General features: G+C 55.2%; 1 protein-coding gene across 1 annotated transcript in view; it reads right to left on the bottom strand.

The window, feature by feature from the left end:
- Positions 1-27631, bottom strand: part of OBSCN (obscurin, cytoskeletal calmodulin and titin-interacting RhoGEF) — a 198509-nt gene that overhangs the window by 11862 nt on the left and 159016 nt on the right. The window contains 27 exon segments of the mRNA XM_047776349.1: positions 239-360; positions 697-793; positions 1534-1710; positions 10304-10306; positions 10995-11103; positions 11785-11914; positions 12248-12350; positions 12774-12941; positions 18302-18415; positions 19004-19181; positions 19334-19492; positions 19600-19764; positions 19849-19965; positions 20322-20478; positions 21242-21415; positions 21686-21768; positions 21897-22097; positions 22534-22673; positions 22828-22947; positions 24240-24307; positions 24610-24682; positions 25088-25306; positions 25479-25577; positions 25716-25748; positions 26133-26330; positions 26475-26599; positions 26851-26929. Coding sequence (XP_047632305.1) covers positions 239-360; positions 697-793; positions 1534-1710; positions 10304-10306; positions 10995-11103; positions 11785-11914; positions 12248-12350; positions 12774-12941; positions 18302-18415; positions 19004-19181; positions 19334-19492; positions 19600-19764; positions 19849-19965; positions 20322-20478; positions 21242-21415; positions 21686-21768; positions 21897-22097; positions 22534-22673; positions 22828-22947; positions 24240-24307; positions 24610-24682; positions 25088-25306; positions 25479-25577; positions 25716-25748; positions 26133-26330; positions 26475-26599; positions 26851-26929 — 3411 coding nt within the window.

Genomic DNA, 27631 nt, shown 5'->3' with positions numbered 1-27631 from the left:
GGCCACAAAAAACATGCTAATTCTGAGTGGAGGAAAATAGGCCCTGAAATCAAGGTCACTGATGCCTGCCTTTCCACTCCCAGTGATGCCTTCTGAGGGGACACAGGAAGAGGGGCAGCAGGAGCCCTGGCAACAGCAAGGCTGGGACATGCCAGGTGGCTTTGTAGGCCCCTCCATGCAAATATCCCTCTACCCCCTGGCATGGCAGCCATATGGAACCTGCTGGGCCCCCACTTACTTGTGGCACCCATGTCGCTGGCCTGGTACACATATGTACTGTGAGTGGTCTCTGTGAACACATGGCTGTGGATGTCCCAGAGCTCTGTTGCACCTGCCTCGGGCCAGGCAGCACCCTCCATCCTGGGCCCATGAAACTGAGTTAGCTGTCAGCTGTTGTCCCCGCCCTTCCACTTTGGGGCCATGAGAGGCAGAGCCTCATAAGATGGGCGTCTTGCCCCACCCCCACCCAAGGGGCTACAGCAGACTGTTTAGGAGGGGGTATACAGATAGGAGCCCCAGCCCCAGGTGAGGAGGGAGCTCCCCCACTTCCCTTGTTCCAAGAGTGGCCTCTCCTCCCTGCCCTGCCCTTGTTCTTAGGAGCGTGCAGGGGTGCTATGATCCCTCCCCTACCTCGTTCCTGTGGCCCACCCCGTCCCCAGGATGTCCTCTCACCCCCCAGCAAGCCGGGGAGTTTACCGGATGGGCACAATGCGTTCCTGGGCCTCAGCATGTGTCTGTGTGTCCTGCTCCAGGCCCTTATGGGAGAGAGCTTGGGGCACCTTCTGGGGCTCGCCTGTTGGGAGGCAAAGGGCCCAGTGAGAATGAGGCTTGGATAGGACTGGTAACAGTTCCCCATGACATGCCTCCACAGCCACCTCCAGGGCCCAGAAGGTGGGAACTTAGGCAAAACAAGGGCCCCAAGGGCACAGAGCCTGTGCCCCTAAACCCAGGGCTCCAGCCATGCATATGCACCTCAGCCCCTGGGTGGGAGGAGGGGCCCACAGCAGCATCCCCAGGGGTCTTGTGTGCCTGGAGCTCTGCTCACCTCCTTGCTACTCCCCTCCTCTTCTCATCCCTTCTCCTCCCCCGCCTCCCCTTCTCACCCTCTTTCCTTCTCTCCCCCTTCTCCTCTTCTCATTTCCATCCTCATACTTATCTTCTCCCCAGTCTCCTCCTCCTCCCCCTCCCTCTGTCCCTTTTCCTACTCTTCCTCATCTTCATTGCCTTCCCAGGAGCAGAGAGTACCCAAGCTATCTGCTGAGGGCTGACCACAAGAGGCCTCTGGCTCAGGGTAGGAAAGACCTCTCAGAACCCATTCCTCTACCTAGTTTCACAAGCTGAGTGAGGGGTGGGCCTTATCCAGGGCCCCCAACATGTGGAGCCATCAGAATTCTGGGAGTTCTCAGGGCTCTTTCAATTCACCCCCATGGGATGGGAACTCTAGGTGACCAAAGATGATGACAGAACAGAGCGGGCGGGTGGTCCCAGAAATAAGCAGTACTTTGCCTTCTTCAGTCTGCTGCCGGGCCTCACCAGATGCATCTGCAGCCTCCACACCCGGGGGTTTCAGGCCAGCCTCCTGGAGTCCAGGTGGCCCCCCAGGTCCGGGGCCCAGGTTAGTATGGTCACCTATAGAGGGTCCCAGAGCTTCAGGGTACAACAGTGTCCTCTGGGTGGATGTGAATGCTTGATCCACTTGCCCCAGGGCAGCTGGAGATGGAATGGCAGCATCTGTGGGAAAGGCAAGTTAACACAAAGCAGTGAGGGTTGGCCTGAGCCCAGGTGGTGGGAGACATCTAGGTAAAAACAATTCCAGGCCACCCTTTCCCTCTTCCTGCTCCAGTCACCCAGTGGGGTCAGGAAGTGCTGAAGGTGGAAGTCCCTGAGAGAAAAAGGGGTCTAGAGACCATGCCAGGGGAGACAGCAGTGTAGGCAGCAACTCAGGACTGGATCTTTCCAAGGGTGGCAACCAGATGCCCTCTCAAGAATGTCAGTTCTTCCAGGGGTAGCTGGGCCTGGACACCCGCCCTCCACTCTAGGCTTCCCCTCAGTCTCAGCTAGCCCCATCCCTTCATCCTGGAGCTGGCCTTGCCCTGAAGCCCACTCTTGATCCCAGGGTGCTGTGCCACACAAGCCCAGGTGAACCCAGGCCCATGGTCTAGGGAAGCTGTGGACAGCCTGATGCCAAATCAGGGGCCAGCAGATCCTCATAGGGGGCCCCCTTCTTACTCTCCCAGAGCAGCCCCTGTCCCCCAGCCAGCACCTTGCTCCTTTTCCCCTGCAGCCTGGTCTGACCCAAGCCATGAATTCTTACCTGGTCCCTGCTCCAAGCCCACATGTAAACCCCCAAGGGAATCTTCAGATCATTCTGTGTCTTGGCTTCCTGCACTCACCCCCCAATGCAGCTCTCTCCTTCACCTGGCAGCCAGCCTCTATGTGGCCATTCGGAGATGCCCACCAATATATTTTCAGGAGGCCCCCCTTTATGGAGCCCTTCCCTATCCCTAGAGCCTTCCTGCTATTGATTTTCTATACCTCTCAAGGCTGGAGAGGCAACTGGTCAGACTGCCATCTGTTTGCCCTCTATGGCTTTTGGGCCACTCCAAGGAGGTCACTAGGACCCTGGACATACCATAGCCCCACATCAGTTCTGACAAAGGACCCAGCTGCACAGGAGGCAGGAAGACGTGCCCAGTCCCCAGGAGACTGGGAGCAACCACAGCGGGTTGTCCCGGCCACACTGTGTGCACTTGTAACACCTGTGTGCACTAGCCCCATAGCCCATGTGCAAACAAACTGGACTGGTGATACATCACGCCTTCATCCAGGATCTCCAGGACTGGCCAAGACCCACAAGTCAATACTAGGTGTCCTCCCAGGGCTTCCAGTGGAAGTGGCCTGAGCTGTTCACCGTTTGGCCTTCAGGGCCAGGCCTGGAGGGTCCCTCCCTCCCAAATATCAGGATCCACCAGACAGAAAAGGACAAAAGAGCAGATCAGAGGCAATGTAAAGAACTAGTTTATTATTATCATCAGGGTCGATTGATAGGGGCTGCTTCCCACAAACAGACCCTGGTCCATCCTGCAGAAAAGGCCCAGGAGGTCCACAGAGCTGGGCCCCACATGAGCCTCCTGGAGGCCAAGAAAAATATTTATGGGTAAGATGTGGCTTGGGGGAAGCTTCCCCACTAAGTCGGAGACCGGGACCCCTAGCCTGGGTGAGGTGCAGGGCTATGTCAGTCCTGGCCACTGGGATTGGGGCCTAAGCTGGGGTAACAGAGCCCATGGGACAGCCACCACCTCATGAACATAGCAGGGCAGATGCCCCATGCTTCCCTGTGTCTGCAGCCCTGAATCCAGAGCTGCAGTCTGCAAGTCGCTCTGGCCTGTGCTCTCAGAGAAGCTTCAGTGCACTCCAAGATCATAGGTATATGCAATGTCTTCTGCTAAAGAGCAAGTCCTGGGAGGTAGGAAGGGCCCAGGGAGGGAGGGGAGGTTGGGCTCAAGCCCTGAGTTGTTGGAGAGCCAGGGGAGGGGCAGAGCACATGTGTCCAAGGGATGCCAACTTTGGGACTCTTCTGAGTTAAAAAGCGAGGGCAGCTGTGAAGTGAGTTGCTGTAGGTGCCAGGTAGAGGTCCTAGGCCTCAAAGCCACTTCCCTCTTTCTTCTGCCCCTGTGCAACCATGGCAGTTAAGTCAGGGGTGTCCCAGACCCAAGAGTCTCTCTTCTCAACCCCAGCCGCCCAGCCCCTGATGGTCTTAGGTTTCAGTCCTGGGAGGGGCTCGGGGCTTTGTCTCCATCCGGGCAAATGTGCAGTGTGACAGTCTCCCCCACTGTCCCAAAGCTGACCGTCTGGGTGGAAACCTCCGTTTTGAAGCTGCTCTGGCCACTATCCACAGAGTGCTGGACCTGAGTGCAGAAGGATGGTTTCCAGGACGTGGCACCTCCAGCCCGGGCCTCCCGCAAGCGGAAGGAGATACCTGCAGTGCCAAGGTCCTGTGGCCCCAAGGAAGAGGCCTCCGGAGGCCTGGACCTGCAGCTGAAAAAGCCAGGCGAGCCCCGGGAACCTGGTGGGAGCCCCACATTGAGCAGAATGGGCTGCCCCACGGTGGGCTCACTAATCTCTCTCTGAAGCACTGAGATTTCACAGGGTGGGTCATCAGAAGCACTGGGAGTGGGGCCACTGCAGCCAAAGGTCTCCCCTTCTTGAGGCACATAATCCTCCAGGTCAGCCAGTGTGAGTACACGGCCATTGTGTGTGAGGATCTTAGGGTCACGGCCCTGAAGGCCATCGGCCCCCAGGAGCTCTTCCACCTGGCAGGTACCTCTTTCTTCCTTCTCCTCCAGGGGGCCCTCCTCTTCAGCAGCCCACAGAGGGGACAGCTCTTGGGTCCCTGGCCCCGTATCCACATGAAAAACTACTGGCTCGCCAACACTGATTATGGCTGGGGGCTCCTGGGCCAACAGCTTGTTGTTGGAGTTGTTCGTATTGGGGTCTTCTCCAGACATGCTGCCAGGCAGTGTGAAGAGAAGTCCCTCTGAGCTGCCAGGCATCTCTCTGCCCAGAGATGTGTCCCTTGAGCCTGTCTTCTTCACCCGGACTTCAATGGTCTCCTCGACTTCCACCCATTTGGGCTGGGACCCAGCGCCCTCAGGCAGGGCCGACACGTGGGCCTCAGGCTCCGTCACGTACAGCGTGGGCACAGTGGGCTTCCAGCCTGGCTCTGCCTCAGGCCTGCATGGTTGGCTGGCCCCTGGTGAGTGCAGTAGCTCGGGGGACAACAGGCCTGGCCTGGGCAGGCTGGCAGGGTGACAGGAGCGGGAGGGAGACTTGCTGGGGGACTGACGTCGGCCACGGGGGCTCTTCACCACAGTGGTAATGGTCTCCTCTCTGTGGGGAGAGGCCGAGAGGAGATGGGCACAGGGCCCCAGAGCCTCACCCACAGCCCTTCCATCAGCACATTCGGGAGCCAGTGTGAGAGATCAGGTTAGTGTAGCAGCAAGCAAGTGGTGACATTGCATAAACAAAATCCTACACATGCACTTGAGATCCCCATTCAGAGAACCAAAGAAGCAAAGCACAAAATCTCACCTGGCCAACCTCAGATTCTAGTGTACAGACCTCAAAATGAGAGTTGAGTCATGAGGAGAGGGCCACACAGGTACCTCCAAACCCCGACTGGTCTATAATATCATGCGCCAGTCTCCCTTTCCTGTTTTATGGCTCTCTCATTTTGGAGACACCAGCCCTCCTTACAGAGCTAATGGAGAGGGGTGCAGGGACAGAGCCACACGGCCTCCTTGTCAATCCTACCAGTGCTTTGTGCTTTGTATCATGGCAGAAGGGTGGTGGGTAATTGCCCCCATGGAGATCTCAGAGGGCAGCCATCTCAGTGATCCTCAGTTGGGGACAGGCTGGACAGCTGATGCCACAGGGGCAGGTGCAGGAGGAATGTCATAACTGTGGTTTGTGCTCCTGGATTCTTGGTCTAAGGATTTGAGGCCTGGCAAGGACAGCTGGCTCTGGGCATGGCTCAGCTGTCAAGGACTGTGTGACCTCGGACAAGCCCTTCTCCTTTCTGGGCCCCATTTCCCAAAACAGGAGGGGGATGGAAAGGAAAGAGGAGACAGAAGTCAAGGCCATTTGCATGTGAGCGTTCATGGGGCACTGGCCAGAGACCTGGCAGCAGTCCTGGACGAGTGGGTCTGACACCCTTCTAAAGGTGCAGACAAGGCTGAAAAGGGCTCAAAACTTGCCCAGAGCCAACAGTCAGAGCCCATCAGTCAGCCCATTTCCTCTTGGTCTCGGGCAGGGGGCCTGGCATACTTATAGTCACAACTCAGTGCTGTCACAAGCTTCTTGCAATGACTAGCACTTGTCTCTCTCATTGAGCCCTGCTTTTGTCTAATTCATGGCTCCATCCAGGAGCAGTTACTCCCAGGCATGGGCCCAGAGACTTGTGGCCACACCTTAGGGTACATAGCAATTACAGATCCTGCCCTCACATGGTAAAGGGGAAATGCCCTGCCCCCTTAACTGATGGAGATGCTGAAGCTCGGAGACAGGGCCTACTAAGGCCCACAGGCCTGTCTTCCTGCTTCACACAAGGCTCAATGGCACTAGGCTTGTCCCTGGGTTGGAGACTGCTTGACTGTCAGGGAACCTGAGTAAGGCCTCATATGTCAGCCTCACGCTGCCTAATTTGCTGAGACAAAACAGTGTGAGTCCAGCAGTAGGTAGATCCCTCCTCCTATATGCACCCCCATGATAGGCACACTGCTGCTCCCATAAGGGCATGTTAGCATCCTGCACTGGGGTACTGGTACAGCACTCGAGGCTGCCAGATGGCAGAGTTTCTCTCCCAGCCATTTCCTTCTGGTACCTCTTGGCTCTCCTGAGCCCCTCACTGTGTGATGTGCTCTGGCAATTGCCTCTCTCCTTTCCTCAAGATGAGGGGATACATTCTTCCTTGCAGGGTGAGGGTTGCTACCTCCCTAAACCTGGAAGAGACTGGACTTCAGGATGCCCTGTGAGTGACCTAGTCCAGCCTCCTACACCCCTTTGAGTCCTCTCCAATGCCTCCCTAGGGGGGCTGCCTGGCCCCATCTTTGCTCTCCATTTTGTCATCCATAACACACAGATAACAATTCTCCCCTCACAGATGAAATGTAGAGTTGATCTGTGTAAAGCACACCTGCAGGGATGGGACTTGCGATCTGCTCTAGGGGAGAAGGGAGATAGTCACAGAAAGGTTAACCTGGGATCTTAATAAATGTCTGAATCTGGGATTCTCTAGCAACATCACCAACTACAGGCCCCTAAGGTGGGCTTAAGCCTCCTAATGAAGAGGTTGCTCTTCCTGGAGCTTTCCAGTCATCTGGCTTTAGGAAATCATGGTCTTTCTTGTCTCCTGGCTTTTGCAACCTCTTCCACCCATCCACCTGTACACATCTCCTACTGGAAGTCCTTCCAGATCATCCAGATCAAAACCAATCCTGCCTTCTGTGGGTTCATTTAGCTCTGGATCTCTTTTATTATTTAATTATGGAGAACATGCATGGCTTTTCCTCAGCCTTGAAGGCACTGAAGGATGAAGAATGGGATGGTGGGGATGGCACCATGGAAATGAAATCTTGGCTGGCTTCCAATAATTAGCCACCCTGAGAAAGCCTCCTCTCTTCTCTGAACCTCAGTTTTCCCACCTTCCTAGTGTGAGGGCTGGGCTTGGAGCTCTAAAGGCCCTAGAACTATGCTGTTCACTGTGGTTACACTAAATTCATGAAAATTAAATAAATTTTAAAGTTCAGTTTCGCAGTCACACTAGACACATTTCAGATGCTTAATAGCCACATGCGGCTAGTGGCTGCTGTAGTGGGCCTTGAAAATGTGGATTACTTCTATCATCACAGAAAGTTCTGTTAGACAATGCCCTAGATCCTAGGGTACTAAAGGGTAGCATTCTGCCCCTAGCACACTGAAGGAAAGAGCTTTCAGTCCCAGCTCCCCTTTAGCTGGCGTGACTCTGGATCCAAGCTCTGGGTGAGCCACTATGGGCCATGGACAGGGTTCCCAGACCCTGGAAGAGACAGCTTTGAAGTATGAATGTAGCCAGTGTGCTAGGGGAAGAATGCTACCCTTTATCCACCAGAGGGAGGTGGATCCCTTGGGAGAATCTGCAAGGTGTTGGCAGTCCGCGTGGTGAGCAAAGGCCAGGTGGGCAGTCAGATAAGCAAGAGGCCAAGCGACACGGGCAAGATCCCAGGAAGTTAGTGAGCATGCAAGGAGCACTGCAGTCAGAAGGAAGGTTAGGAACACGCCTGCACTTACATGATGATGGTTTTCTTGGGGACTTTAGTCTCCTGCTCAGTGACTACAAAGGAAACAGTTGGAATAGCGAGGGTTACAGATCAGCCAGTGCTCAGGGATTGAGCTCTCTGAGTGGCATGGCAGTGTAGTAACCTGCTCGGCTCAGGCCACTGGATCCAAGGCCTCCTGACCATGTGTCCCCAGAGGAATGTCTCAGTTTAGAGTCCCAGGTCCCTCATCTTTGAAAAGGAGGTGACAATACCTACGTTGAGTGGTTAGAGGATGAGGGCTTCTGACAACAACGCATCCCACATACAGGTAGAACCCCTGTACCTCTTGAGGATCTTTCAGGAGCTTCAGGGAGAGTAAGGGCTGCCTACACTGCCCACACAGAAATCCCAGCTCTTACTTCAGCCCATGTTCCCAGGGAGCCCTGTGAATTTGTCAGGCCTAAAGTTCCACTTCTCATAGAAACTGAGGCCTACAGAGGAAAAAAGAATGGCCTGTGGCTACATGGCGAGCTGGCAGCCAAATTGGAACCAGGATGGCTGGTGCCTATTTCACACACAAAAAATAAAATCCTAAAGAGCAAAGGGTGTCTCTTCTGGGGAAAATGAATCTGGAGTCTTAAAGGCAGCACATCCAAGTTCTGTGGCATGAGGTCACAGAAGTCCCTCTAGGAGCAAACTGAGGATGACTGAGCTGGGTCCTGAGCTCTGAGGGAGCAGGAAAACCTAAGTCTTCCCAAAGGAGCACCCCACAAACTCAAATGTCTCTAGATTTTTCTAGTTTTCTTCCTCCCTGAGCCAGCTGGTTACAGCCTATGGCTCCCATTTTGCTGCTAGGGGACCCAAGTTCCAGAGATAGGACAGGACTCATCAGGACCTGGCAGCATCTGCTCTCCACCATCTCAAGACCCTTTCCTCTGTAGCTTCGGGGCAGGTCAGACTTGGCACAGAGATATCTCTCCCAGTTTTGCCCAGCTGGATAGCAGGCAGCCCACCAGCTACCAGCACAGCAACCATACACCTCAACAGCCCCTCTTGCCATCCTGTGGGGAAAATCGAGGGTGTGGGATTTTCTGCTCTGCTGAAGTGCCATGTAGAGAAAGAATTTGCCTTAGATGACCATGTGTATTTTAACCTTGTCTGCAATTATGTGCACATAAATTAAATGTACTAGCTGTGTCTGTATGGCACTGGGGAGCCACATTTACTGTGCATGTGCATGTGCGTGCGTGTGTGTGTGTGTGTGTATCTGTGTACCCACATGAATGTGTATGTGCGTGTGTACACATATATGTGCTTGTGCAAGCTGCCTCCTGGAGAGAGGGGAGCCCATGAGGAGAGAGAATGGGATCCAGACAAAATGTTCTGTGTGTTGACTACTCTGGCCCCAGAGAGCACCAACCCGTTTTGGCCCATTGACCAAATCCTGTATACAGAGCAGTGAGAAAACCAGGGCTTCTTTCCCTCATCTTCCCTGAGAGAAGCCTCATTTTGTTGCTTTCAGGGGTGGTAGTCAGGGCATCTGTGGGCTGCTACACTCCTGGCATCTTTAGAGTTCCGGACCTAACTGCCATCTGATGGGCCCTGGGCCCCAGTGAGTACTGGCAGCTATTGAAAGGATGCAGCTGTGCAAAGCGAGGCTCCCGGCTCTACGCAGTTTCACAAGCAAGGGGGCAGCGCCCCCACCCCACAGGGCCAGCCAGGGCCCATCTGGCTGCAGAGCCACTGGGTTAAAGATGAAGCAGCAGGATAGGGTTAAGAAGCATGAGGCGGCAGGCTCTGATTCCAGGATCTGTGAAAACTGGTCTCGCCTCATGAGGTACAAAGGCCATTTCCAACACAGGCCATTTCCAACACAGGCCATTTCCCTCCTCCAGACCCTGCGGCCACAGGACGTTGATAGAGACCCCTCGTGACAATGAAATGAATAGCTCTGTAGAACATGCTTGTGACCGGCCGAGAGGGTAGGCCGAGGTGCCTGCTGAGCTCTACTGTGCCCAATGTAAGACACCCACGGCAAAAAGTAGAGGCGCAGGGGTGGGGATATGCCATGGGAGCCTCAGGTGGGAACCAGCTCAACCACACCGGTACCCTCTACCCATGACCCCTACCCATGAGGGAAGGAGGGGGTCTCTGTGAGAGCCCTGAAGGGCATCAAAGGCCCCAAGGCCAAACTCCTGGCACCAGGCAGCCAACTCTTCAACAGTCCAGATGGCAGCCCCCAGACATTGGGCCCTGAGAGGGATTGGATCCACTGGCTCAAGGCATCAGAGAAGCCAACTTTCAGGCCTTGGGAGGACACATATCCCACCCAATCCATCCTACTGTGAGAGCTGCAGCTCCAACAGGAGTTGGTGCAACTTCTGTTTGCGTGCCCCCAGGGATGGTAGGCTCAACCTCTGTCCTGGCAGCCACTTCCAGGTGAGGCAGTTCAGACTGGGAGAAACTCCCTGGGGCCACTGCCTATGCTGCCAGCCCAGTAAGGAAACTCTCTGAATTGAATAGGCCCAGTACAGACACGAGTTGCCCTCCTCCCCCAGTTCCAGCCATCCCGGGCTGCACCCAGCTGAGACCCTGAAGCCAAGTGTGAATGGAGGCGTGAGGCGTCTTGCCACCCTTCACCTTCTGCCCGGGAACATGCTGCTCCCTAATGAGGCCCATTCTGCAGCCCAGACCCCTCCAAGCCTGGCTCAGGCCAGGCCAGGCCAGGGAGTCCTTTCCACGGCCCTACCCTGCGCAATGTGAATGGATCAGGCCCCTGACACCTGTTCCCTCTCACAGAAGCAGAGTTGAGATCCAGCAGTCTGCTTCTATGGAGCCATCCCTCCTGCCATCCCTGCCACCCCTCCCATGAGACCTTCTGACCCTCACTCTGTGCCCAGATGTGGCCCTTATATGCACTTGTTCCCCCAGGGATGGTGAGCAGGCCTTAGGGGTCCCCAGCCCCTTGGGCTGCTCCTCCAGCCTTTCCCAGGTTCTGGGTTTTTAGCCCATCCTCCACTGCTCCTATCTCCACACCGCTCCAGTCAGGGACTGGAATCAATGCTTGCCCCTTGCCCTCTGATGCCCCTTGCCAGCCCTTGCTTCCCCTCCTCCAGGAAGTGTGCCCTGATTAGAAAGGCTGATGGTTTCACCCTGCCTGGTCCAGTCCAGGTGAAGACTGGCAGTGGTGGCACTCACCTTCCACAGCAGCAAGCTGCTCCTTGCGGTGCTGTTGTCGAGCCTGCAGTGCTGGGCTCTGCATGAACAGTTCTGCACCACCCCGCTTTGAGCCCAGCCAGTTCACCAACTGTGGGGCAGATGACAGATGCTTCCTCAGAGGCTATAGCTCCCCAAGGGGCCTGGGCTGTCTAGGCCAGCTGTAGCATGGGGGGCCCAACACGGCTGTTCCTAGAGCCACAGAGCCTAGCCACAGGGGAATGGGTTCCAGGCCAGCCACTGTGTCCCCAGCACTGACCTGGAGCTTCCTATGATGGTGAGGACACTCTCTATCCCCTCTGTCCAGTGTAGTGGCCATGTGAGCCCTGAGCACTTGAAGTGAATCTTTACCTAAAGTTAACTTTAACTGATTTAAACTTAAATCACTGTGTGTGGACAGTAGTGACCAAAATGGACACAGCAAGTCCCGAGCTGACACAGATCCACTTGCTTCCCTGAGAGCTGCCATAGGGAGCAGGCACCATATGGGCTCCCTGCAGGCCTCCAGGAGCAGCATCATAGAGGAGGCCGACAGCCAGGAAGAGTCACAGCCAGGACACAGCTTCCCAGACCACTGCTGGTCCCTCAAGGCCACAGAGAATGATCAGGCTCCACCCAGCACCCGCTCCTAAGTCCCTGTCCTCTCATCAGAGACAGTGGATGACAGTGGCCTGGTGCCACCTCTCTCATCATGGGTCACAGATGGTGGTGACTAGGCAGGATCCCCAAAACAGATCCTCTGAACCCCCTCCTGCTGCCCCAGCCACCTCACCTCACACTCATAGAAGCCTAGGTCCTCCTTGCCAGCTGCCTGAATCTCCAGCACCAGTAGGCCACTGCGGGGCTCACTCAGGATCTGGTATTTTCCCCCAGAGGTCAACAGGGTTCCATCCTTGTACCACCTGAAGCCAATCCCAGGGATGGTCAGACAGGGACTCCCCATACTCAGGATCCTCCCCTCACTCGCCCCACAGACCCAGATATCCTTACAGAGCCCACCATCTTGTATAGCACTCATCCAAGGTCCAGCCAGGCTTATGTCCTCCTCCCTGCACCCAGAGCCATGTCTAGTATGAGCTAGCCCCAATCACACCTACTTTTCACTGCAAAGACAGGTTCTGTATCCACCCACCCTAACCCAGTGAACAGGCTACCCACTCTCATTTTTCAGGCAGGACAGCCCCAGGACAGGCCATCTGCCCACCTCTACCCCAGCCCCAAGCTGCCTGGCCCACCTGATCCGAGGGTATGGGGCACCTTCAATGGTGCAGGTGATCTGGGCATCTTCTCCCTCCACAAAGGGCACTGCTCGGACCTTTTTCACAAACCGAGGGGGCACTGCAGGGTCGGGGGAATGCAGGGAGAGGAAGAAGGAGAAAGAGAAATAGAGAAAAAAAGAGACACAGAGATAGAGATAGATAGAGACACAAATGTAGACAGAGAGAGACAGAAATAAACAGACAAAGACAGAAAGATGGAGACAGAGGGGTAGAGATACAGAGAGATAAAAAGAGAGAGAGAGAGACAGAAAGAGAAAGACAGAGATGGAGAGAGAGAGATGCAGAGAAAGAGACAGAAAAATAGACAGAGAGACAACATGATGGAGCAGGACCCTACTACCACCAGTGAGGGCCCAGGCCTCAGTCAGATATTCCCATCCACCCCCTGCCAGCTCCACCCACAGGCCTGTGCCCACCAAGGGCTGAAACCCTTAGGGTGTGGCTTAGGCACACAAACCCTGGCCTCCCTCCCAGGGCTCACCTTGCACTAGGATCTTGCCGAGGGTGCTGGCATTGCCAGCAGCACTGGCTGCAAAGCACATATACTGACCGGAGTCAATACCGGTCAGGTTGTCCAGGATGAGGGCACACGAGCCATCAGGATCTTCAATGAGGATATGGTGAGGGTCCACCTCCACTGGCTTCCCATCTGGAAAGGAGGGGAGGGTCATCACAGAGGGAACCCCATTGGAAACAAGGGGTTGCGCCTGCCTGGGGGTTATGGTCACTGGGGTTGGCGGGGGAGGGGGCTTCCCCTGGAGCACAAGAAACAGGGTGGGCTCCCTGCCAGAGGTCCAGATGGCAAAGCTAACCTAGAGGCCTATAGAGAGGTGGAACTGACCCACCCCATCCACTTTATCAGACCTCATTGCCCATGGTGTGGCCTCTGAAAAGCAGGCTTTCAGCTGGAGGCAGGGGCCAAGTTGGGAGATCCAAACCCCATAGAAGACATCTCCTTCCAATAAACAGACCCTCAATTACCAGGGACCTCCAAGGTCCAGACACAGCCATCTTCCAATCACCCTCATCCAAATGCCCACCTGACCTAACATCTCCAGCTGGAACACATTTCCTTCCTGGATAAGGGATGGGGAAATGTGCATCTTTCAAGATGAAGAATTCTTTCCTCCATAAATATGTAAACTTTCATAGATGAACACTTCCCAATAGCTCTATACATTCTGGACAAATTATAACTACTCATAAGCAGCATCTTGACTTTTGATGAAATGATTTTAAAATACAACCAATAAAAGCTTCCCACTGCCACCCCATTTCTCTGTGCCCCTGTATAGTAATTCCAGGAAAAGGTTGTTCTCACTTTGTCTCCAGGTGATTCCTTTTCCACCCTTTCCCAAACCTACACCTCTTGGCTTTCATCTTGTCCACAAAACAGCTCTTGACAAGGCTACCTGAGACACTGTCGAGCTATAGTCAATTCTCAGTCTTCATCTTGCTGTCAGAAAACAATTCTCAATGGACTTATGACATTCCTGCTCAGTCAGATTCTCTGGGCAAAGACACCTACAGCCTGCACTGACACCACAGGAGCCATCCAGGGCAGCAGAGACAAAGCCCTCTCCTTCTTTCCATGAGACATTTGCTTGCCTTCCAGGGCCATAAGTCACTTCTCTTTCTTGAGAGAAGGATGGGCAGATGTTTTAGGAGCGTAGCGTCTCCTAAAACTCAGGGTTTCTCTTTTGTGGTATAATCCACTCCACACAATTGACATCTAGCCCCTGGATGTGGAGATTGAGGCATGGGTAGCCCATCCAAGATGCTGTTGCTTTTGCTGTGACAAATAGCCTGTCTCTGACTGGGGTCTTGTGTCTTTTGTGTGTATATGGTGGCAGGCTGGCTTGCTGATTTGCAAGCCAGAAAACATCTCAGCCCCTTCACAGTTTCTGATTTGCAATTTTGGCAACAAGGAAGGGGCATTGTTAGAGACAGCATTCCAAAAGAGAAAGAAGGTGGCCTGTGCGCCAGTTAATAGAGCCTGAGGGAGGTACGCAGGAATCAGTGGTGAACACGCTGACTGAACTTCACGGTCAGCTCGGCAGAAAAGAGCTACTTGCTTTGTTGCCTGTGAGTGAGAAATTGGGCAGGTGGCTGCAATCTAAGCATCGAGAACTAGGTTCAAAGACCATCTGGATGGTGCCTTGGTTGATGTACTCTTTCCTTGGCACTGGGAAATTGCTGACTCAGCCAGAGGTCAGCCCCCACTTCCAACAAGCACTAGAACCCATGATGAGCCCCAGGAAGTCACAGGAACACATATCTACATTGGGTACAAAGGGAGGCAGAAGTAGGGACAGAACTCAGGGATGAGAGGCACAGGCACCAGACACAGGCAGCATTCCTTCAGAGATAATAGTAAAGAATCCCAGTGTTTGTCGTGAACGCTGGCTCAGGACAACTCCCTGACACAGACAAACCTCCATAGGAAATGTCGTTGGCTGACCTGTGGGCTTCGTGGCACCAGGATGGTGTCTAGAATGATGGTGACAGACACACTGCAGAAGTGGACACAGAGGGAAGCAACTGCTTTCTGAGAGGTAGCCCTGACTCCTTGGAAACCTCACTCAGCCCTTATTGGAAGACCTGGAAAGAGGTCTGGGCCAGTGGATACCTCTGCTAAGTTGACCCCATCCAAAAGGTCACCATCACACAAGTTAAACCCCAGCCAGGCAAGGAGCACAGAGCCCCTGAGAACAATGTGATGAGGCTACTTTAATAGCCTTTATGAAAGGGTCCCTAAAGTTGAAACAGACTAGATCAGTAGTGAAAACCTTGTTGCCTTGTTTAGGGCTTTGAGTGAGCACCAAATAATAGATGTTACTGAGCTATCGAAGTGTGTCTTACTCCATCCCTGGCCCCTTCCTCCTCCTCCATCCTTACTATTTTCACAGAAAAAATAATCACAAGTGAGCCTTGATCTTCCTGTGCCCAGAGGGACCAGGGGCCCTACATGCCCATCTGCTATGCCAGGGACCTCAGGCAGGGGGAGAACTTAGACTTCGGTGGCTCTGCTGGATACAGGCATCTGGATTGCACTGATGGAATTTGGGAAGGTTCCCAGAGAGTGGGAAAGATAATGTCACTTGGGGCCAAGTCAGAAGCCAATGTCACTTGGGGCTGTGACTGTCGCTTCTACCTCTAGGATCTGATGTTTGTTAGGTTTGGAATTCCCTGCCCAACACAAGGGGAGGGGACACTCCTGGTGGGAACGGCCTACACACAGATGCGTGGCTATGGAGCATGTAACCAGCTCCAGCCTAGCAACCTGTCACTTCCCAAGATGGCCGACAGACCCCAAGAGGAGAAAGGGAGTACCAGGCCTCCTGGTGATATGAAAGAAGCCAATGTAATGAGGGAGGTTGAGTCCAAAATCACCAGCCTCAAACAGCCAGGGAGCGATGTCTGGAAGGAGACAGTCACCAGCCCAGTCCAATCTCTGCTCCTATGGCTCCAGCTGGCATGGACAGAGTGGATGTAAGGGGATCTGCTGTACAGACTAACTGCTCCTGGCAGGAGCTGTGGGCATTTCAGCCACCTGCTTTTCCTTCCTGCTGGCATATAGGGACCAAGACCACTCTGCATCCACATGGCATGGTCTTTAAGTACACATTGCTGGTGCTCTCTGCTCCCTGGAGTGGGTCAGAACTTGGCCCTCTATATGACCACACTGAAGCTTCCACCATGTGAATGACATGCTGCTGGCTAGTGAGTCTGACTTCTGCCAGATGCTACTCTTCCTGGCAAAGGCTATTAGGCACTCATTGACCTTGAGATGTTGTGAACTGAACACCATGGCTATTTGGTTTGACACCTAACAGGCTTTAAATAGGCAAGCTGAAGACACCCCTCCTTGGAGCCATGAACTATGGAAACAAAATGGGGCCACTGATAGGAACTCGCATTCGGACCACCAGGGTGCCTGTGTAGAGCTGCTGAGCTGAGGGTACTGTCAAGAGTTGAGGGGACACACATCACATGAGGTGTTTCCCCCATCTGGCAGATATAATTCCTCTTAGGGTCATCTATGGTGTTTCCAACTTGATGCTGCTTTGGGTCAGTGAACCACAAGCTCTGGCCACACCATATGGCTGTGTATGCTACCTGGACCACCTGCAGTTTGAGAACCTGTATTGTCCATCTCAGGAGCTGCTCAGTATTAGCTGACCATCTGGCTGTCCCTTGTCTCCTGACTCACTGGACACAACTGCTCCCAGAGGGGTCAAAGCGTGCAGGCTGCTCATCAGGTAACTGTCAAGACGAATGGGATGGTGGGTGGTCTGGATACAGCTGGGAACCTGGGATCCCACCCTGACAGTTCCTGGGCATGGTGCAGCCCTGGGCATGGTGTCTCCTTCCCCTCCAACACAGACCATCTGGCACACACTCCTGAGGGCAGCCTGGCTGAAAAGGGGAGGCTGAGGGGTTCATCCTTACTTCTGAATAATTTTCATGGAATGGCTTTGTCTCTCAGAACCTGCCCTCACAGGTGAAAGGTCTGTGTGTGAAGAGGAATGGCAGGCACTGCATGGGTTCTGTGAGGCAGCTGGGAAGGGACTCCCAGGATCCTGCAGACTTCAGAAGGAAGAGTCCCCAGAGTGCTGCAGGAACCAGCTGCCACATCCACTGACTCTATTCTGAGGCTCTGACCATGGGAGACAGGGTTGGCTTTTTTTTCATATGCCAGTAAAATAACCCTCCAGCCCCATTCTTAGCCATCTGTGGGTGAACAAATGCCCCCAGCTGGTCATGGACAAGCAAGGCAGGAGGACTGACTTCCCTGGGACAGCTTCTCCAAAACCAGGACTGGACTTGGCTATGGGGACTGAACTAGGGACTAGAATATCTTGTTTTACGTGGGAACTTGGACCACACCAGATGGTCGATGCTGCATTGTGATTTAGGGTAGGGGCTTTAGGCCACATGGCATCAGCTTGGCCTCTGAGGAACCAGAGATTGTGGTCAGTCATGGAAGCAGTCAGCCTATGTGAACGACCCTAACAGAAACTGTGGACAACAGACTCAACAAGTTGAGGGTCCCTGGTTGGCCACACTCCATGTGCTGGCACACATCAGTGCTGAGAGAAACAACCAAGCCAACACAACTCCACTGGGGGGACATCTGGACTATTCCTGGACCCCTAACTGGACTCCACCCCATGTGCCTCTTCCCTTTAAGTAAGCCAGAACCTGAGCAGAATGGCTCTGTTGAGTTCTGTGGGTCCTTTTAGTGAATCACTGAACCTGAAGGTGGTCATGGGACCCCCTAACCTTGCAGTTGGTACCCAGTGTGAATGGTCTTGGGATCCTGAACTTGGTATCCAAAGTGAAGGTATTTCTGGGGACCCTCAAACTCTGTAGCTCCCATCACACACACAGTCAAATCTGAGACCCACACAGCGGCCCTCAAGGCCCAGCATTCCCCAGCCTCATTCCCCACTACACCCGCCCAGTGCCTCCTCTCTCTCCTGCCCTCCTGTAGCCTCACTGCCCATGGGGAGTTCCTCTAACATGTCTGCATAGTGCCTACTCTCTGCCCCTTGCTCTGCCTTATTTCTCTGGCAGGCCGCATCACTCTGACTTCATGTTACACATTTGTCTGCTTGTCATCTGGACAAGGTCTGCTCCCATAGACAGGGTCAGCCTGCCTGTTCACTGCTGTTTCTCCTGTACCTGGAATGGTACCTGGGCACTCACTGCAAACACGTCAAATGAGAGGGCTAATGAGCAAGATTCCATGGTGGGCAGGGTCACTGCATTGGAAACATGATGCACAGCTGAGCAGCCTCTGCCTCTGTCCCACCTCATCCACCTGTGCACATTCACCAGGCTGTCTTTGATTCAGGAGCAGGCAACTGGAACAAGAGGTCTGTCTCTTGCGCCCATCCTCTCAACAAAACTCTAACCTGGGTCCCTGGCCCCTGCCCAGCCTGATTCCCTCTGGACAGCTCTTGGTTGTTACAGGATCAGTAACCGCTGGCCCCAGGGGCCTACCTTTGTACCAGCTGACAATGGGCTTGGGTGTGCCCGTCACACGGCAGGCCAGCTTGACTGTCTCACCCAATTTGGCCGTGCAGTCTGCCAGCTCCTCTTCAAAATCGGGGGGACCTGGGGATACATACATAGGGCCCCACACTCATTTGTGCCCTCCAGTGCACCACCAGCAGGGTCAGAAGCCCCATAACCAAGGATGTGGTTGCAACAGATATCACCCCTGTGAGCCTTTATCCATGGTACCACACTCAGGCCTGGATGGGACTTAGGGTGAGGGACATAGCTGGATGTATATTGAGGAGTGGTAGGGACTATGGAAAAGGAAGCCATGTTGAAATGGGATCCTCTCTCCCACTCCAAGTGAGGAAGCAGAACCAAAACTGCTGGGTCCTTCACATCCCTAACACAGTCTGGGCACTTGCCCTGTGCTGGGGAGCCCCAACTGAACCCCAACACTCCCCTCAATTCTGGTCAGGGCTAGCTCCACACTCTAGCTCAGGGATCCTGAGAGGCTAACCTGACCAAGGGTAGAGAGAGCCACCTGCCCCAGAATCACACCCCTTCCCTTGTGCCTGCCCAGATAGTGTCAGGGGGCCAGGACTCAGGACCTGCTGACCTGGGTGCTCCCAAGCCAGATATCCAGGCTGAAAGGTCACCCCCCACCCCCACCTCCAGCCCTGCCCCATGAGCCTAGGCACTCACGCCAGACAGGCAGGGCCAAGCGCTGCTGGATGCCGCAGATCTCCTTCACCCAGGAGCTCTTAGTGATGACTGTCCGCGCCTGTAGCAGGTACTTGCGTACCGAGTCCTCCCGCTCATGCCAAACCTCGAAGGCACGGTCATCACCTTCCACCTGGTCGTTCACGTCAATGCTGCTCAGCTGTGTAGGGGAGAACACAAGCTCACTGCCCAGATGCAGGCCAAGCCATGGTCACCCAGGACAGGGCTGTAGGGCCAGTCATCAGCCTCCATTTTGTAAGACCCCACCCCCACCCCCTCTGCCCACCCAGGCTCCACTGGCACCCTGCAAACCTTCATCATGTTCCGGAAGACGTAGCTGAAGGTGTCAGTGCGCGAGTCCCTCCTGGGTTTGCAGACCACCAGGTGGTGGCGGAACAGGAAGACATGCCGGTGGTGGCCCTTCCATGGCATCCGTGCACCTGGTGCCCCTTCCCACACAATGAAGTGGCCCTGGGGGAGCAGTCAGCCTGCAGTCAGACATGCCCAGCCCAGTGCTCCACAAGCCCCCACTGCTCATCCACCTGCCAAGGCCCTCCACTGCACCCTCACCACCAGACCTGGCGGATGGGTTCACCCAGGGCCTCCAGGGTGCCCGGGTAGTTCTCCATGAGTGACACGTGCAGCTGGTTCTCAGCACGCTGTGGCAGGGCCGACACCACCGCATAGGCCTGCTCTAGCAGTGCGCAGTTCTGCCCATTCCGAGCCTTATTACGGATCAGCTCCTGTGGGACAGTGCAGGTCAGGGGTGAGGCCTGGGGTGGCTGGGCAAGGAGGTAGCCCCATAATCCCAGGCCAGCCCCACCTACCTTGAGCAGGGCCTGGTACTGCTGGACCCGCTCCACTGGCTGCTCCAGGAAGTGCTGCAGTGGTGGTGGGGGTGGCTGTGAGGGGTCTTCGGCTGATAGCACCTCCTCAGTGTACTTCTGTGGGAACCAAAGGGCTGGATTCAGGGCAGGAGCGAGGCAGCCTCCAGAAAGCCTGTGCCCCAGAACCTGAAAGCTGGTGGTTTGGGGTCCCAGGGGTACATTCATGTGCACACACAGATACTTCTCCCCAGGTAAGCCTCACCCCCCTATACCCCAAAGATGGTCAGTGTCACTGACTGACAGGTGAGTAGAGCTTGGGGTTGGAGGGGACCCTACCTGAATTTGTCAGCTGGTGGCTAGGGGCCTGGGAAGGCAGAAGGGAGGGCTGAGTAGGTTCAGGGAAGATGATCTAAGAGCTGGGATCCAGCACCAAGACTGGGGAGCACAAGCAGGGCTGACGTGCAGGGGGGCACCTTGTAGAACTCCTGCACGGCTGTGCTAACCATCACCGACTCAGCCTGCACTCGGCCCACCAGGAACTCCAGATACTTCTCAAAGGCCGCCTGGTTCTTGATGAAGCACATGGCCACATCATCATCCGTGTCACAGCTATGCAGCTCTTTTAAGAAGCTGTCATGGAGGGGGTCAGTAGTCAGGTGAGGGCTGACATCAGAACCCCCACCCACGACCCAAACACAGCCCAAAGCCCACCAGTTTGGGAAGAAACAGCCTCCTGCCCCAGGCCAGGTTCCTATGGACTAGAGTGAGTGTTCTGGGCTATGGGGACCATCCATGTGTGATATTTGAGGGTGTGTACTTATGTACATGTGTGCTGCATGTGTATGTGTGCAAGTGTGTACATGTATTAGTGTGTGCCATGTACATGCATACCCACAAGTGAAATGTATGCTGTGTACAGGTATGTACATGTATTGGTTGTGTGCCATTTATATGAATACTCACAAATGAAAGGGCATGCATGTGTGTGCAGACATGCACATGTACTTGTGCGTGTGCATTTCTGGGGTATGCCTGTATACTTGGGTTGCAGTAAGCAGGTATGCTGCAGGCACTTCTGTGGGTAAGCCAGGTGCACATGCTGGTGCTCCCAGGGACATGTGTGTCCTTGTATAGGCATGTGGTACACTGATGGGTAAATTAAGTCATCAAAGATTCTCTCCTTTCTCAGCTCCTGCCCACTCTCCTGAGGCACAGCCGTGTTACACACACACACGGTATGTGTTCATGCATATGTCTCATGCATATATGATTGATATGTGCGCTCATGTATCTAGACGTGTGAATGTGTGTCCAAGCATGTGCATGTGTACATGTGTGTAGGGTCAGGGAAGATGACCAGGGAGAAGCCTTGAGGCCCACCCTGAATGCCCACCTGCTGTGAAAGTGGCTGATGTCTTGCACATTTCGGAAGATAACTGCCTTCTGACTGGCCACAGCTGTCGGTACGTGGGGGCAGTGGTCCAGGTACTGCATATGGTGGCTCTGCAGGAACTGCAGTTTGCCCACAAAGGCCTGCTCTGAGCTCAGCAGCTCCCGGATGATGGAGCTGGGTGGGGAGACAGCCACAAAGGGGAGACCCAGGAGCTTAGGTGCTGAATGGGGTACTGCCAAGTCACATGCATCCTGCCACACACTTTCAAAACAGGCTGAGGAAGATGGTGGAGGAAGGGCACCCCCATACACAAAAAGTGGCCCCAACACATGAAGTTGCCAGGTAAGCTGCCACTTGTTAGAGGGCAGCCCCAAGGGACTTATGTGGATTTAGCATCTAGGAGGCCCCCAACTTCGCCACAGCTCTTGCCCTGTGGCCCCTCACCTCAGCCTCATCTTGTACTCATCCTCTGATAGAGCCTCCCCAGGAAACTCTGGGGCCTCAGCTGGCCCCCACTCAGGTGACAGCTGGTGGAAACAGGAAAGGGTCATTGGTAGCATGAGTGCTGGCCTGCCCTTCAGGGGTCAGGCTCCCACTCTCATGGGGGGTACAACCCCAGGACCACCATCCCACCCCACCCCCGCCATCCAGGTACCTTCAGCCTCTTGTCCAGGTAGGCAGGGGACACCCAGCCTTGCCGGGAGGGGCTGGACTTGGTGGGTTTGGTACGCACGAGCCAACGCAGTGGGTGGGCCGAGTCCAGCACCTCCACATACTGGCCTTCCCGCAGCAAGATGGCATCCTGCTCAGCCCCCAGGGGCAGGTAGTCAGCTGTGACCACATAGATGTCAAAGATCTGGTGGAAATGTCACTGAGTCAGACCCAGAGAGGGGCCAGCCAGGCCTCTCAAGGCTGCAAGAGCCACCTAAATACCCAGAGAGAGGCCACTGGGCCTCCCAAGGCCCCAGGTTACAAGGCCCCTGGAAGGAGAGAGGAAGAAGCCATCCTGATATTCCATGAAGTTCTAAAGAGGTCCAGCCCACCTCTGCTGATGGAAATCCTATCAGGGGTGCTAGATGGCCCACCCCTAAGGGACAAAGGGGAACCTCCAGGGTTCTGGCGGTCGTGGTCCGATGTCATGGTGATGATGTTGGCCACTCAGGTGTGTGCCCCATACCTTCTCTGCCCCAGCTCCCCCTGCTCCACTCCCACTAGCCCCCCTTCACCCTGCCCTCCCTCATGCCCTCACACCCCCTTGCCCACCCTGCCCCACCCATCGCCTGTCCATGCACCTCGCCCCGGGAGTCTCCATCCTCTGACTCTGAGGACGACTCCTGGACGCTGGAGGAGGGGCGTGAGCGGCCATGCCGGGGGGATGCAGACGGCGTCTTGGACTCCTCATCACTGTCAGCTCCAGGAACCTGCAGCTTGGCTAGAGGACACAGAACGCATGATGCCCCAGAAGGGCCTGCCTCCCATGCCCCCTCCTCATGGGTCTGCAGGGTGTGTAGGTGTGGAGGGTCCCCAGCCCTGTGGGCTTGGTCACAGCCACCCCTGGACCTTGTTCCACAGCCAGCTGCCCTCACCCTGAGTGATCTTGGCTGACACCATCTCTGTGATCTGAGAAGTGAGCTTCTTCAGGAACTCCTCTGTTCCCACTTCAGCCAATGACAGGTGGCTACGGGCCTCTGCCGCTGAGGGTTCTCCTGGGGGCCAGAACCTAGCTCAGCCAGCCATACACTCCATAGAGATGCCCAAACACCCACCTCCAGGCCCATTCTGGGCAGGGGTCAGAGGAGCCAAGGGAGGCATGGATTGGGCCAGTGCTGCCGGAAGCAGGGAACACTGACCACAGCTAGAGGTCTTTCTGGCTCAAGGGCATCTGAGCCAAGGTGTGACTGAGGGGACCATGAACTCAGGGCAGTGGGGTCTGGGCAACAGGGGCAGCAGGTGGCTAGGGAAACAGCAGGCAGCCAGCATGGCTGCAGGTTAGTGGGTGAGGGCAGCTGAGGACAAATCTGGGTAGAGGCCAGACCCAGGGGTCAGGCTGGGGTTGGAGCTGGGAACTGTGGGCCCCCAATGGAGCCACCTCCATTCCTGTTGGCCATTTAGCTGCTGGCCTGGGAAAGGCCTCAGAAGAGACGAAGGTCATGAGGAGTTCAGCCAGGCAGTAGAAGACAAAGGCAGGTTCTGAACACTGAAGGCAGGGGGCAGGGCCCCAAATTGTGGCCCAAGGGCTGCGGGGGCCAGACCCCTGGCAGCTGTGATTTGATGGCTTCTAGTGTATCTTAAAAGTGAGATCCTTTGCAGGATGTGGGGAGGTGTTGGGGTTAAGGGTGAATGAAGGCAGCCTAGGGTGAGGGCAGTACAGGGAAAGGAGGGATGGGTAAATTAACAAAGCAGGTCAGTGGAGAAGTGACCCTAAAGGTGGGCAATGGGCACATAGGGTGCATAGTTCCCTCCTCTCTACTTCCGGACAGTCACAATATTTTCCATTTTTAAAATAGTTTAAAATATGCCAAGGTGCTGGGGCCCTGTGCATGTGGCCAGGAAGTAGCTGGACATGTTGAGGGATCTTCACACTTTGAGACTGGGAGGTGGGGATCTAGCTGTGGGGCAGGAGGAGAATCCCGGACAAAGCTGGGGCCCTGCTGGCAGCACATCAGCACTCACCTGCCCGGAATGGCCTTACTCCAACCCTAACGCAGCAGCTGCCTGCACTCTAAATGTCCATACAGCCCCCTGGACATGAGCTCTGAGCTAAGGGCTGGCCTAGCCCAGAGGCCCTCACAAGCTTCCACATCCTGGAGAGTCAGAAATGGCCCAGAGATCAACCAAAGCTCAGAACCAGCCCACCAGAAGCCAAGGAGCCCTGGCCCAGAGCACCATGGGCCACACAGTCCAGAGGAGCCTCACAGGCCTGGGGCCCACCAGCTGGGCAGCCTCCTCTGCACCTCCCAACCCCTACTCTGCACAGACGTGTCTACCCAGCCCATACCTTTCCTCTGCCCAGCAAGCTCGGTGAAACCTGCAGGTTCCGACATCTGGGTGGAAACAGCTTGGGTCCTAAAGGGGGAGGAGGAATCCTGAGGAGCCTGACAGGAAAGAGGGTCTGGGGCAATGGGCCATGATGCTGGTCAGGGCCCTGGGGAAGTCCTCCTTTTAAATAGGAAAATTGAATCATGGAGAGGGACAGGGGGCCCAAACCACTTGGCTCAAGACAGGAAGAGCTGGCCTGCAGTCCAGGATGGGGCTCCCTCCCCAGCAGCAGTGTTACCCTCCCCCCAAGACCAGGACCTCACTCCCAGGACCCCACTCCCAGAGCCTCTCTTCTGGTCCCTCTCGCTCTTGAGTAGCCCTTCACTCACCCATGCAGGAAGGTGGAGATGAGGGCCTCCTTAACCCCGGCCTGCTCCTCTGCTGTCCCCACCTCCTTAGGTACTATCAAGAGAACAGGATGAGCCACTAGAATGATGCTTTACACTGCCAAGCTCTGATTCTGGTTGGGACCCCTGCCATGGGTATCTGGAGCCCCTACCCAGGGGGCCTTGACCCTGTCATCCAGAGCCCTGATGAGAGCTGTGCTTATGTCCCAAATTGACCCACAGTCACCCCGATAGTAGCAGGGATGGGAATGGGGTCCACATTTGACCCACCAGCCGTTGGAGTCGCTGAGGGGGACCCAGAAAGAAATTACTCAAAGTGGCGAGGGCTTCTAGGAGGATCTCAGCCAGCTGAGCGTGGCTCACAGGGTAGGGAGTGGGAGCTGGCCTGTGTGCTCTGAGGCTCCACACTATCCACACTGCCCCCTTCCTACTCCTGGCTGAGTCACCCATGCCCACTCACAGCCAGAGACATGCAGGCCTGCAGAACAGAGGGCCTGGCCAGCAGCGTTGGTGGCGATGCAGGTATAGGTGCCCTGGTGCTGTCGGCCCACATCCAGCAGGACCAGGCTGTGCTGCTGGGCAGAGCTGGCCACTGTGTAACCCGGAGTGTGGCGGTCGATCCACAGCACACCCTGCTCGGCCTCTTCTCGCAGCCAATGCACATCTGGAGGTGGGTTTCCTGCAAGTAGGAATATATGGTGGACAATCCTTCCCAACACCAGGATGGTGACTCTGGGAGGTAAGGGTCACCATCTAGCATCCCTAGGAGGGTCCTAAGTAGGGACAGGGAGGAGACCTCCCTGGGGTTGGGGGGGGTGTCCTCATTGGGACAGGGAAGCAAGACACCCTACCTTCAACCTTCACTGAGAAGGTGATACTGGAGCCCTTCTTCACCTTCTTGAAGGTGAACTTCTCCAGGAATCGGGGTGGCACCAGCTGTTGGTGTATATCTGGAGAGACATGGGGCAGCTGGTGATAAACAATGCAGGGCTCCAATTCCACATGGTTGTCCCCCTCACACACCCTCACTGAATCTGTCCCCAGTGCCCACCCCACCTTCCCTCCCCTGCCCTCTGGAGCTGGCTCACCTGATGTTGGCTTCTCTTCTGGCTTGCCAGGGTCTGAAAAAGGCACAGAAGTCAGATCTATAGCACCAAGGCGCCTCCTTTCCTGGTTGGGGTCGACTGGCAGAGCAGGAATCCCAAAGGGAGCCCTGCTCATTCCTACAAACAGTGCCCTTCCTAATCCTGGCCATGCAGTCTACGGGGGCCCCACACTTGGGTCTACTCCACTAGCCACCTGGCCCACTTGCTGGTCAGTGTTCATGACGCCCACACCCCTCAAGGGTACATGCTCTCTGGGGATGAGCTTCTGGCCACCTGTGACTTCTGCACATAGGTAGTGACCACCAGGCCCTAGCTCAAAGGCTTGACACAGCATGGCTTGCAGATGGACAATCAACCCAGGTATGGATGCCAGGCTCTGCTGGGTCCCCCAGCACCCACCTCGGACCAGCAGCCGAGCAGATGAATAAGCAGCACCCACAGTGTTGCTGATGTAGGCCGAGTACTGGCCAGCATCCTTGCTAGTGACTGAGACAATCTCTAGGGTGTGCAGTGTCTTCCTGTCGGCCATGCGGATATGTTCAGATGCAGTCAGGGGCTGCCCATCTTTGAACCAGTACAGTCGGGGTGTGGGGTAGCCTGGGGCAACAGCAGAAATGGTTAGCACAAGGCCACTTCCCAGTGGTCACCCTGCCCTCCACAGGCCCTCGAAGACCCCCAAAATCACAGGTGATCGCCCACCTCTGCTGGCAGCTCCTTGTCCTTCATCCCTCTCCCCCTCACCTTTCACCTTGACCTGGAACTTGGCCAGGCTCGTGCCAGGGGCCACCTGGAGGTCTTTCAACTCCTGCACCACCTGGGGCAGCTGCCCCTCCTCTGAGGTAGACTCAGTGCCCTCCTGCTCCCGGCTGGCAGGGAAAACAAAGAAGGGGCAGCAATGAGGTGGACAAGCAAGGGATCCAGGACAAGAGGGGAATGAGGTCAGTCATGGCTGGCTTCTGAGGTCTCCTCTTTGCTGGACAGACTGCTGTGGCCTGGTCAAAGGCTCCAGGATTCACGTTCTGTCAGTCTAAGCCAGAACTGCCACCATCCACCCCCACCCAAAGGACTTGGGACCACCAGCCCACTGGGCTCTGCCCGCCTCTGTATGGTCCTCTACCTGGACAGGTAGCCCTGGGCGCTGAAATAGGATGACGTCTCCGTAGCATCTGCAGCAGTTTCATAGTCAGTGCTGGTCACTGAGGATGAAGGGTAGAGCTGAAGCAAGGCCTGTACCCCATCTTCCTTGGCACAAGCCCCACCCCAGAGGCTACCTGATTCTTACTGTTCAGCCATTCCTGGGAGCTTTTCACACTCCTGAGTCAGAAGTAATGGGGGGGGGAGGGGTACACAGCCACCCTGTGGCCCTTCCCTGTCACCAGGCTGTTACCAGCCCATGTTCCCAGGCTTGTAACTAACTACCAGATCCAACAAACTATATATACTGGGCTTCATAAATAGCAGACGGTGTGAATGATAGCATCTTTCAGTTCCATCCAACTAAGGAACAGGGGATGACACAAATAGGCCTCAAAACTAACAGCTGGGGCTCCCACTTCTAGCCACAATGGAGAAAAGGGACTGAATTTACCCTCTGCTATGATCTGAATGTTGTGTCCCCCAAAATTCATATTTGAAATCCTAACCCTCAATAAGGGAAGTTTTGGGAGGTGACTGGGCTTAAATGGAGCCTCACGAATGGGATTAGTGCCCTCTTCTTGAAGAAGAGACCCCTTGCCCCTTCCCCAAGTGAGAACACAGGGAAAAGACAGCCCTCTGCAACTCGGAAGAGGGCTCTCACCAGAACCCGACCATATTGGCACCCTGATTTCAGATTTCCAGTCTCCATAACTTCAAGCAGTAAATTTCTATTATTTAAACTGCCCAGTCTAAGGTACTTT

This window comes from Phacochoerus africanus, chromosome 4, assembly GCF_016906955.1.
Source record: "Phacochoerus africanus isolate WHEZ1 chromosome 4, ROS_Pafr_v1, whole genome shotgun sequence".
NCBI lineage: Eukaryota > Metazoa > Chordata > Mammalia > Artiodactyla > Suidae > Phacochoerus > Phacochoerus africanus.
This window is presented reverse-complemented; position numbering and strand designations above follow the sequence as displayed.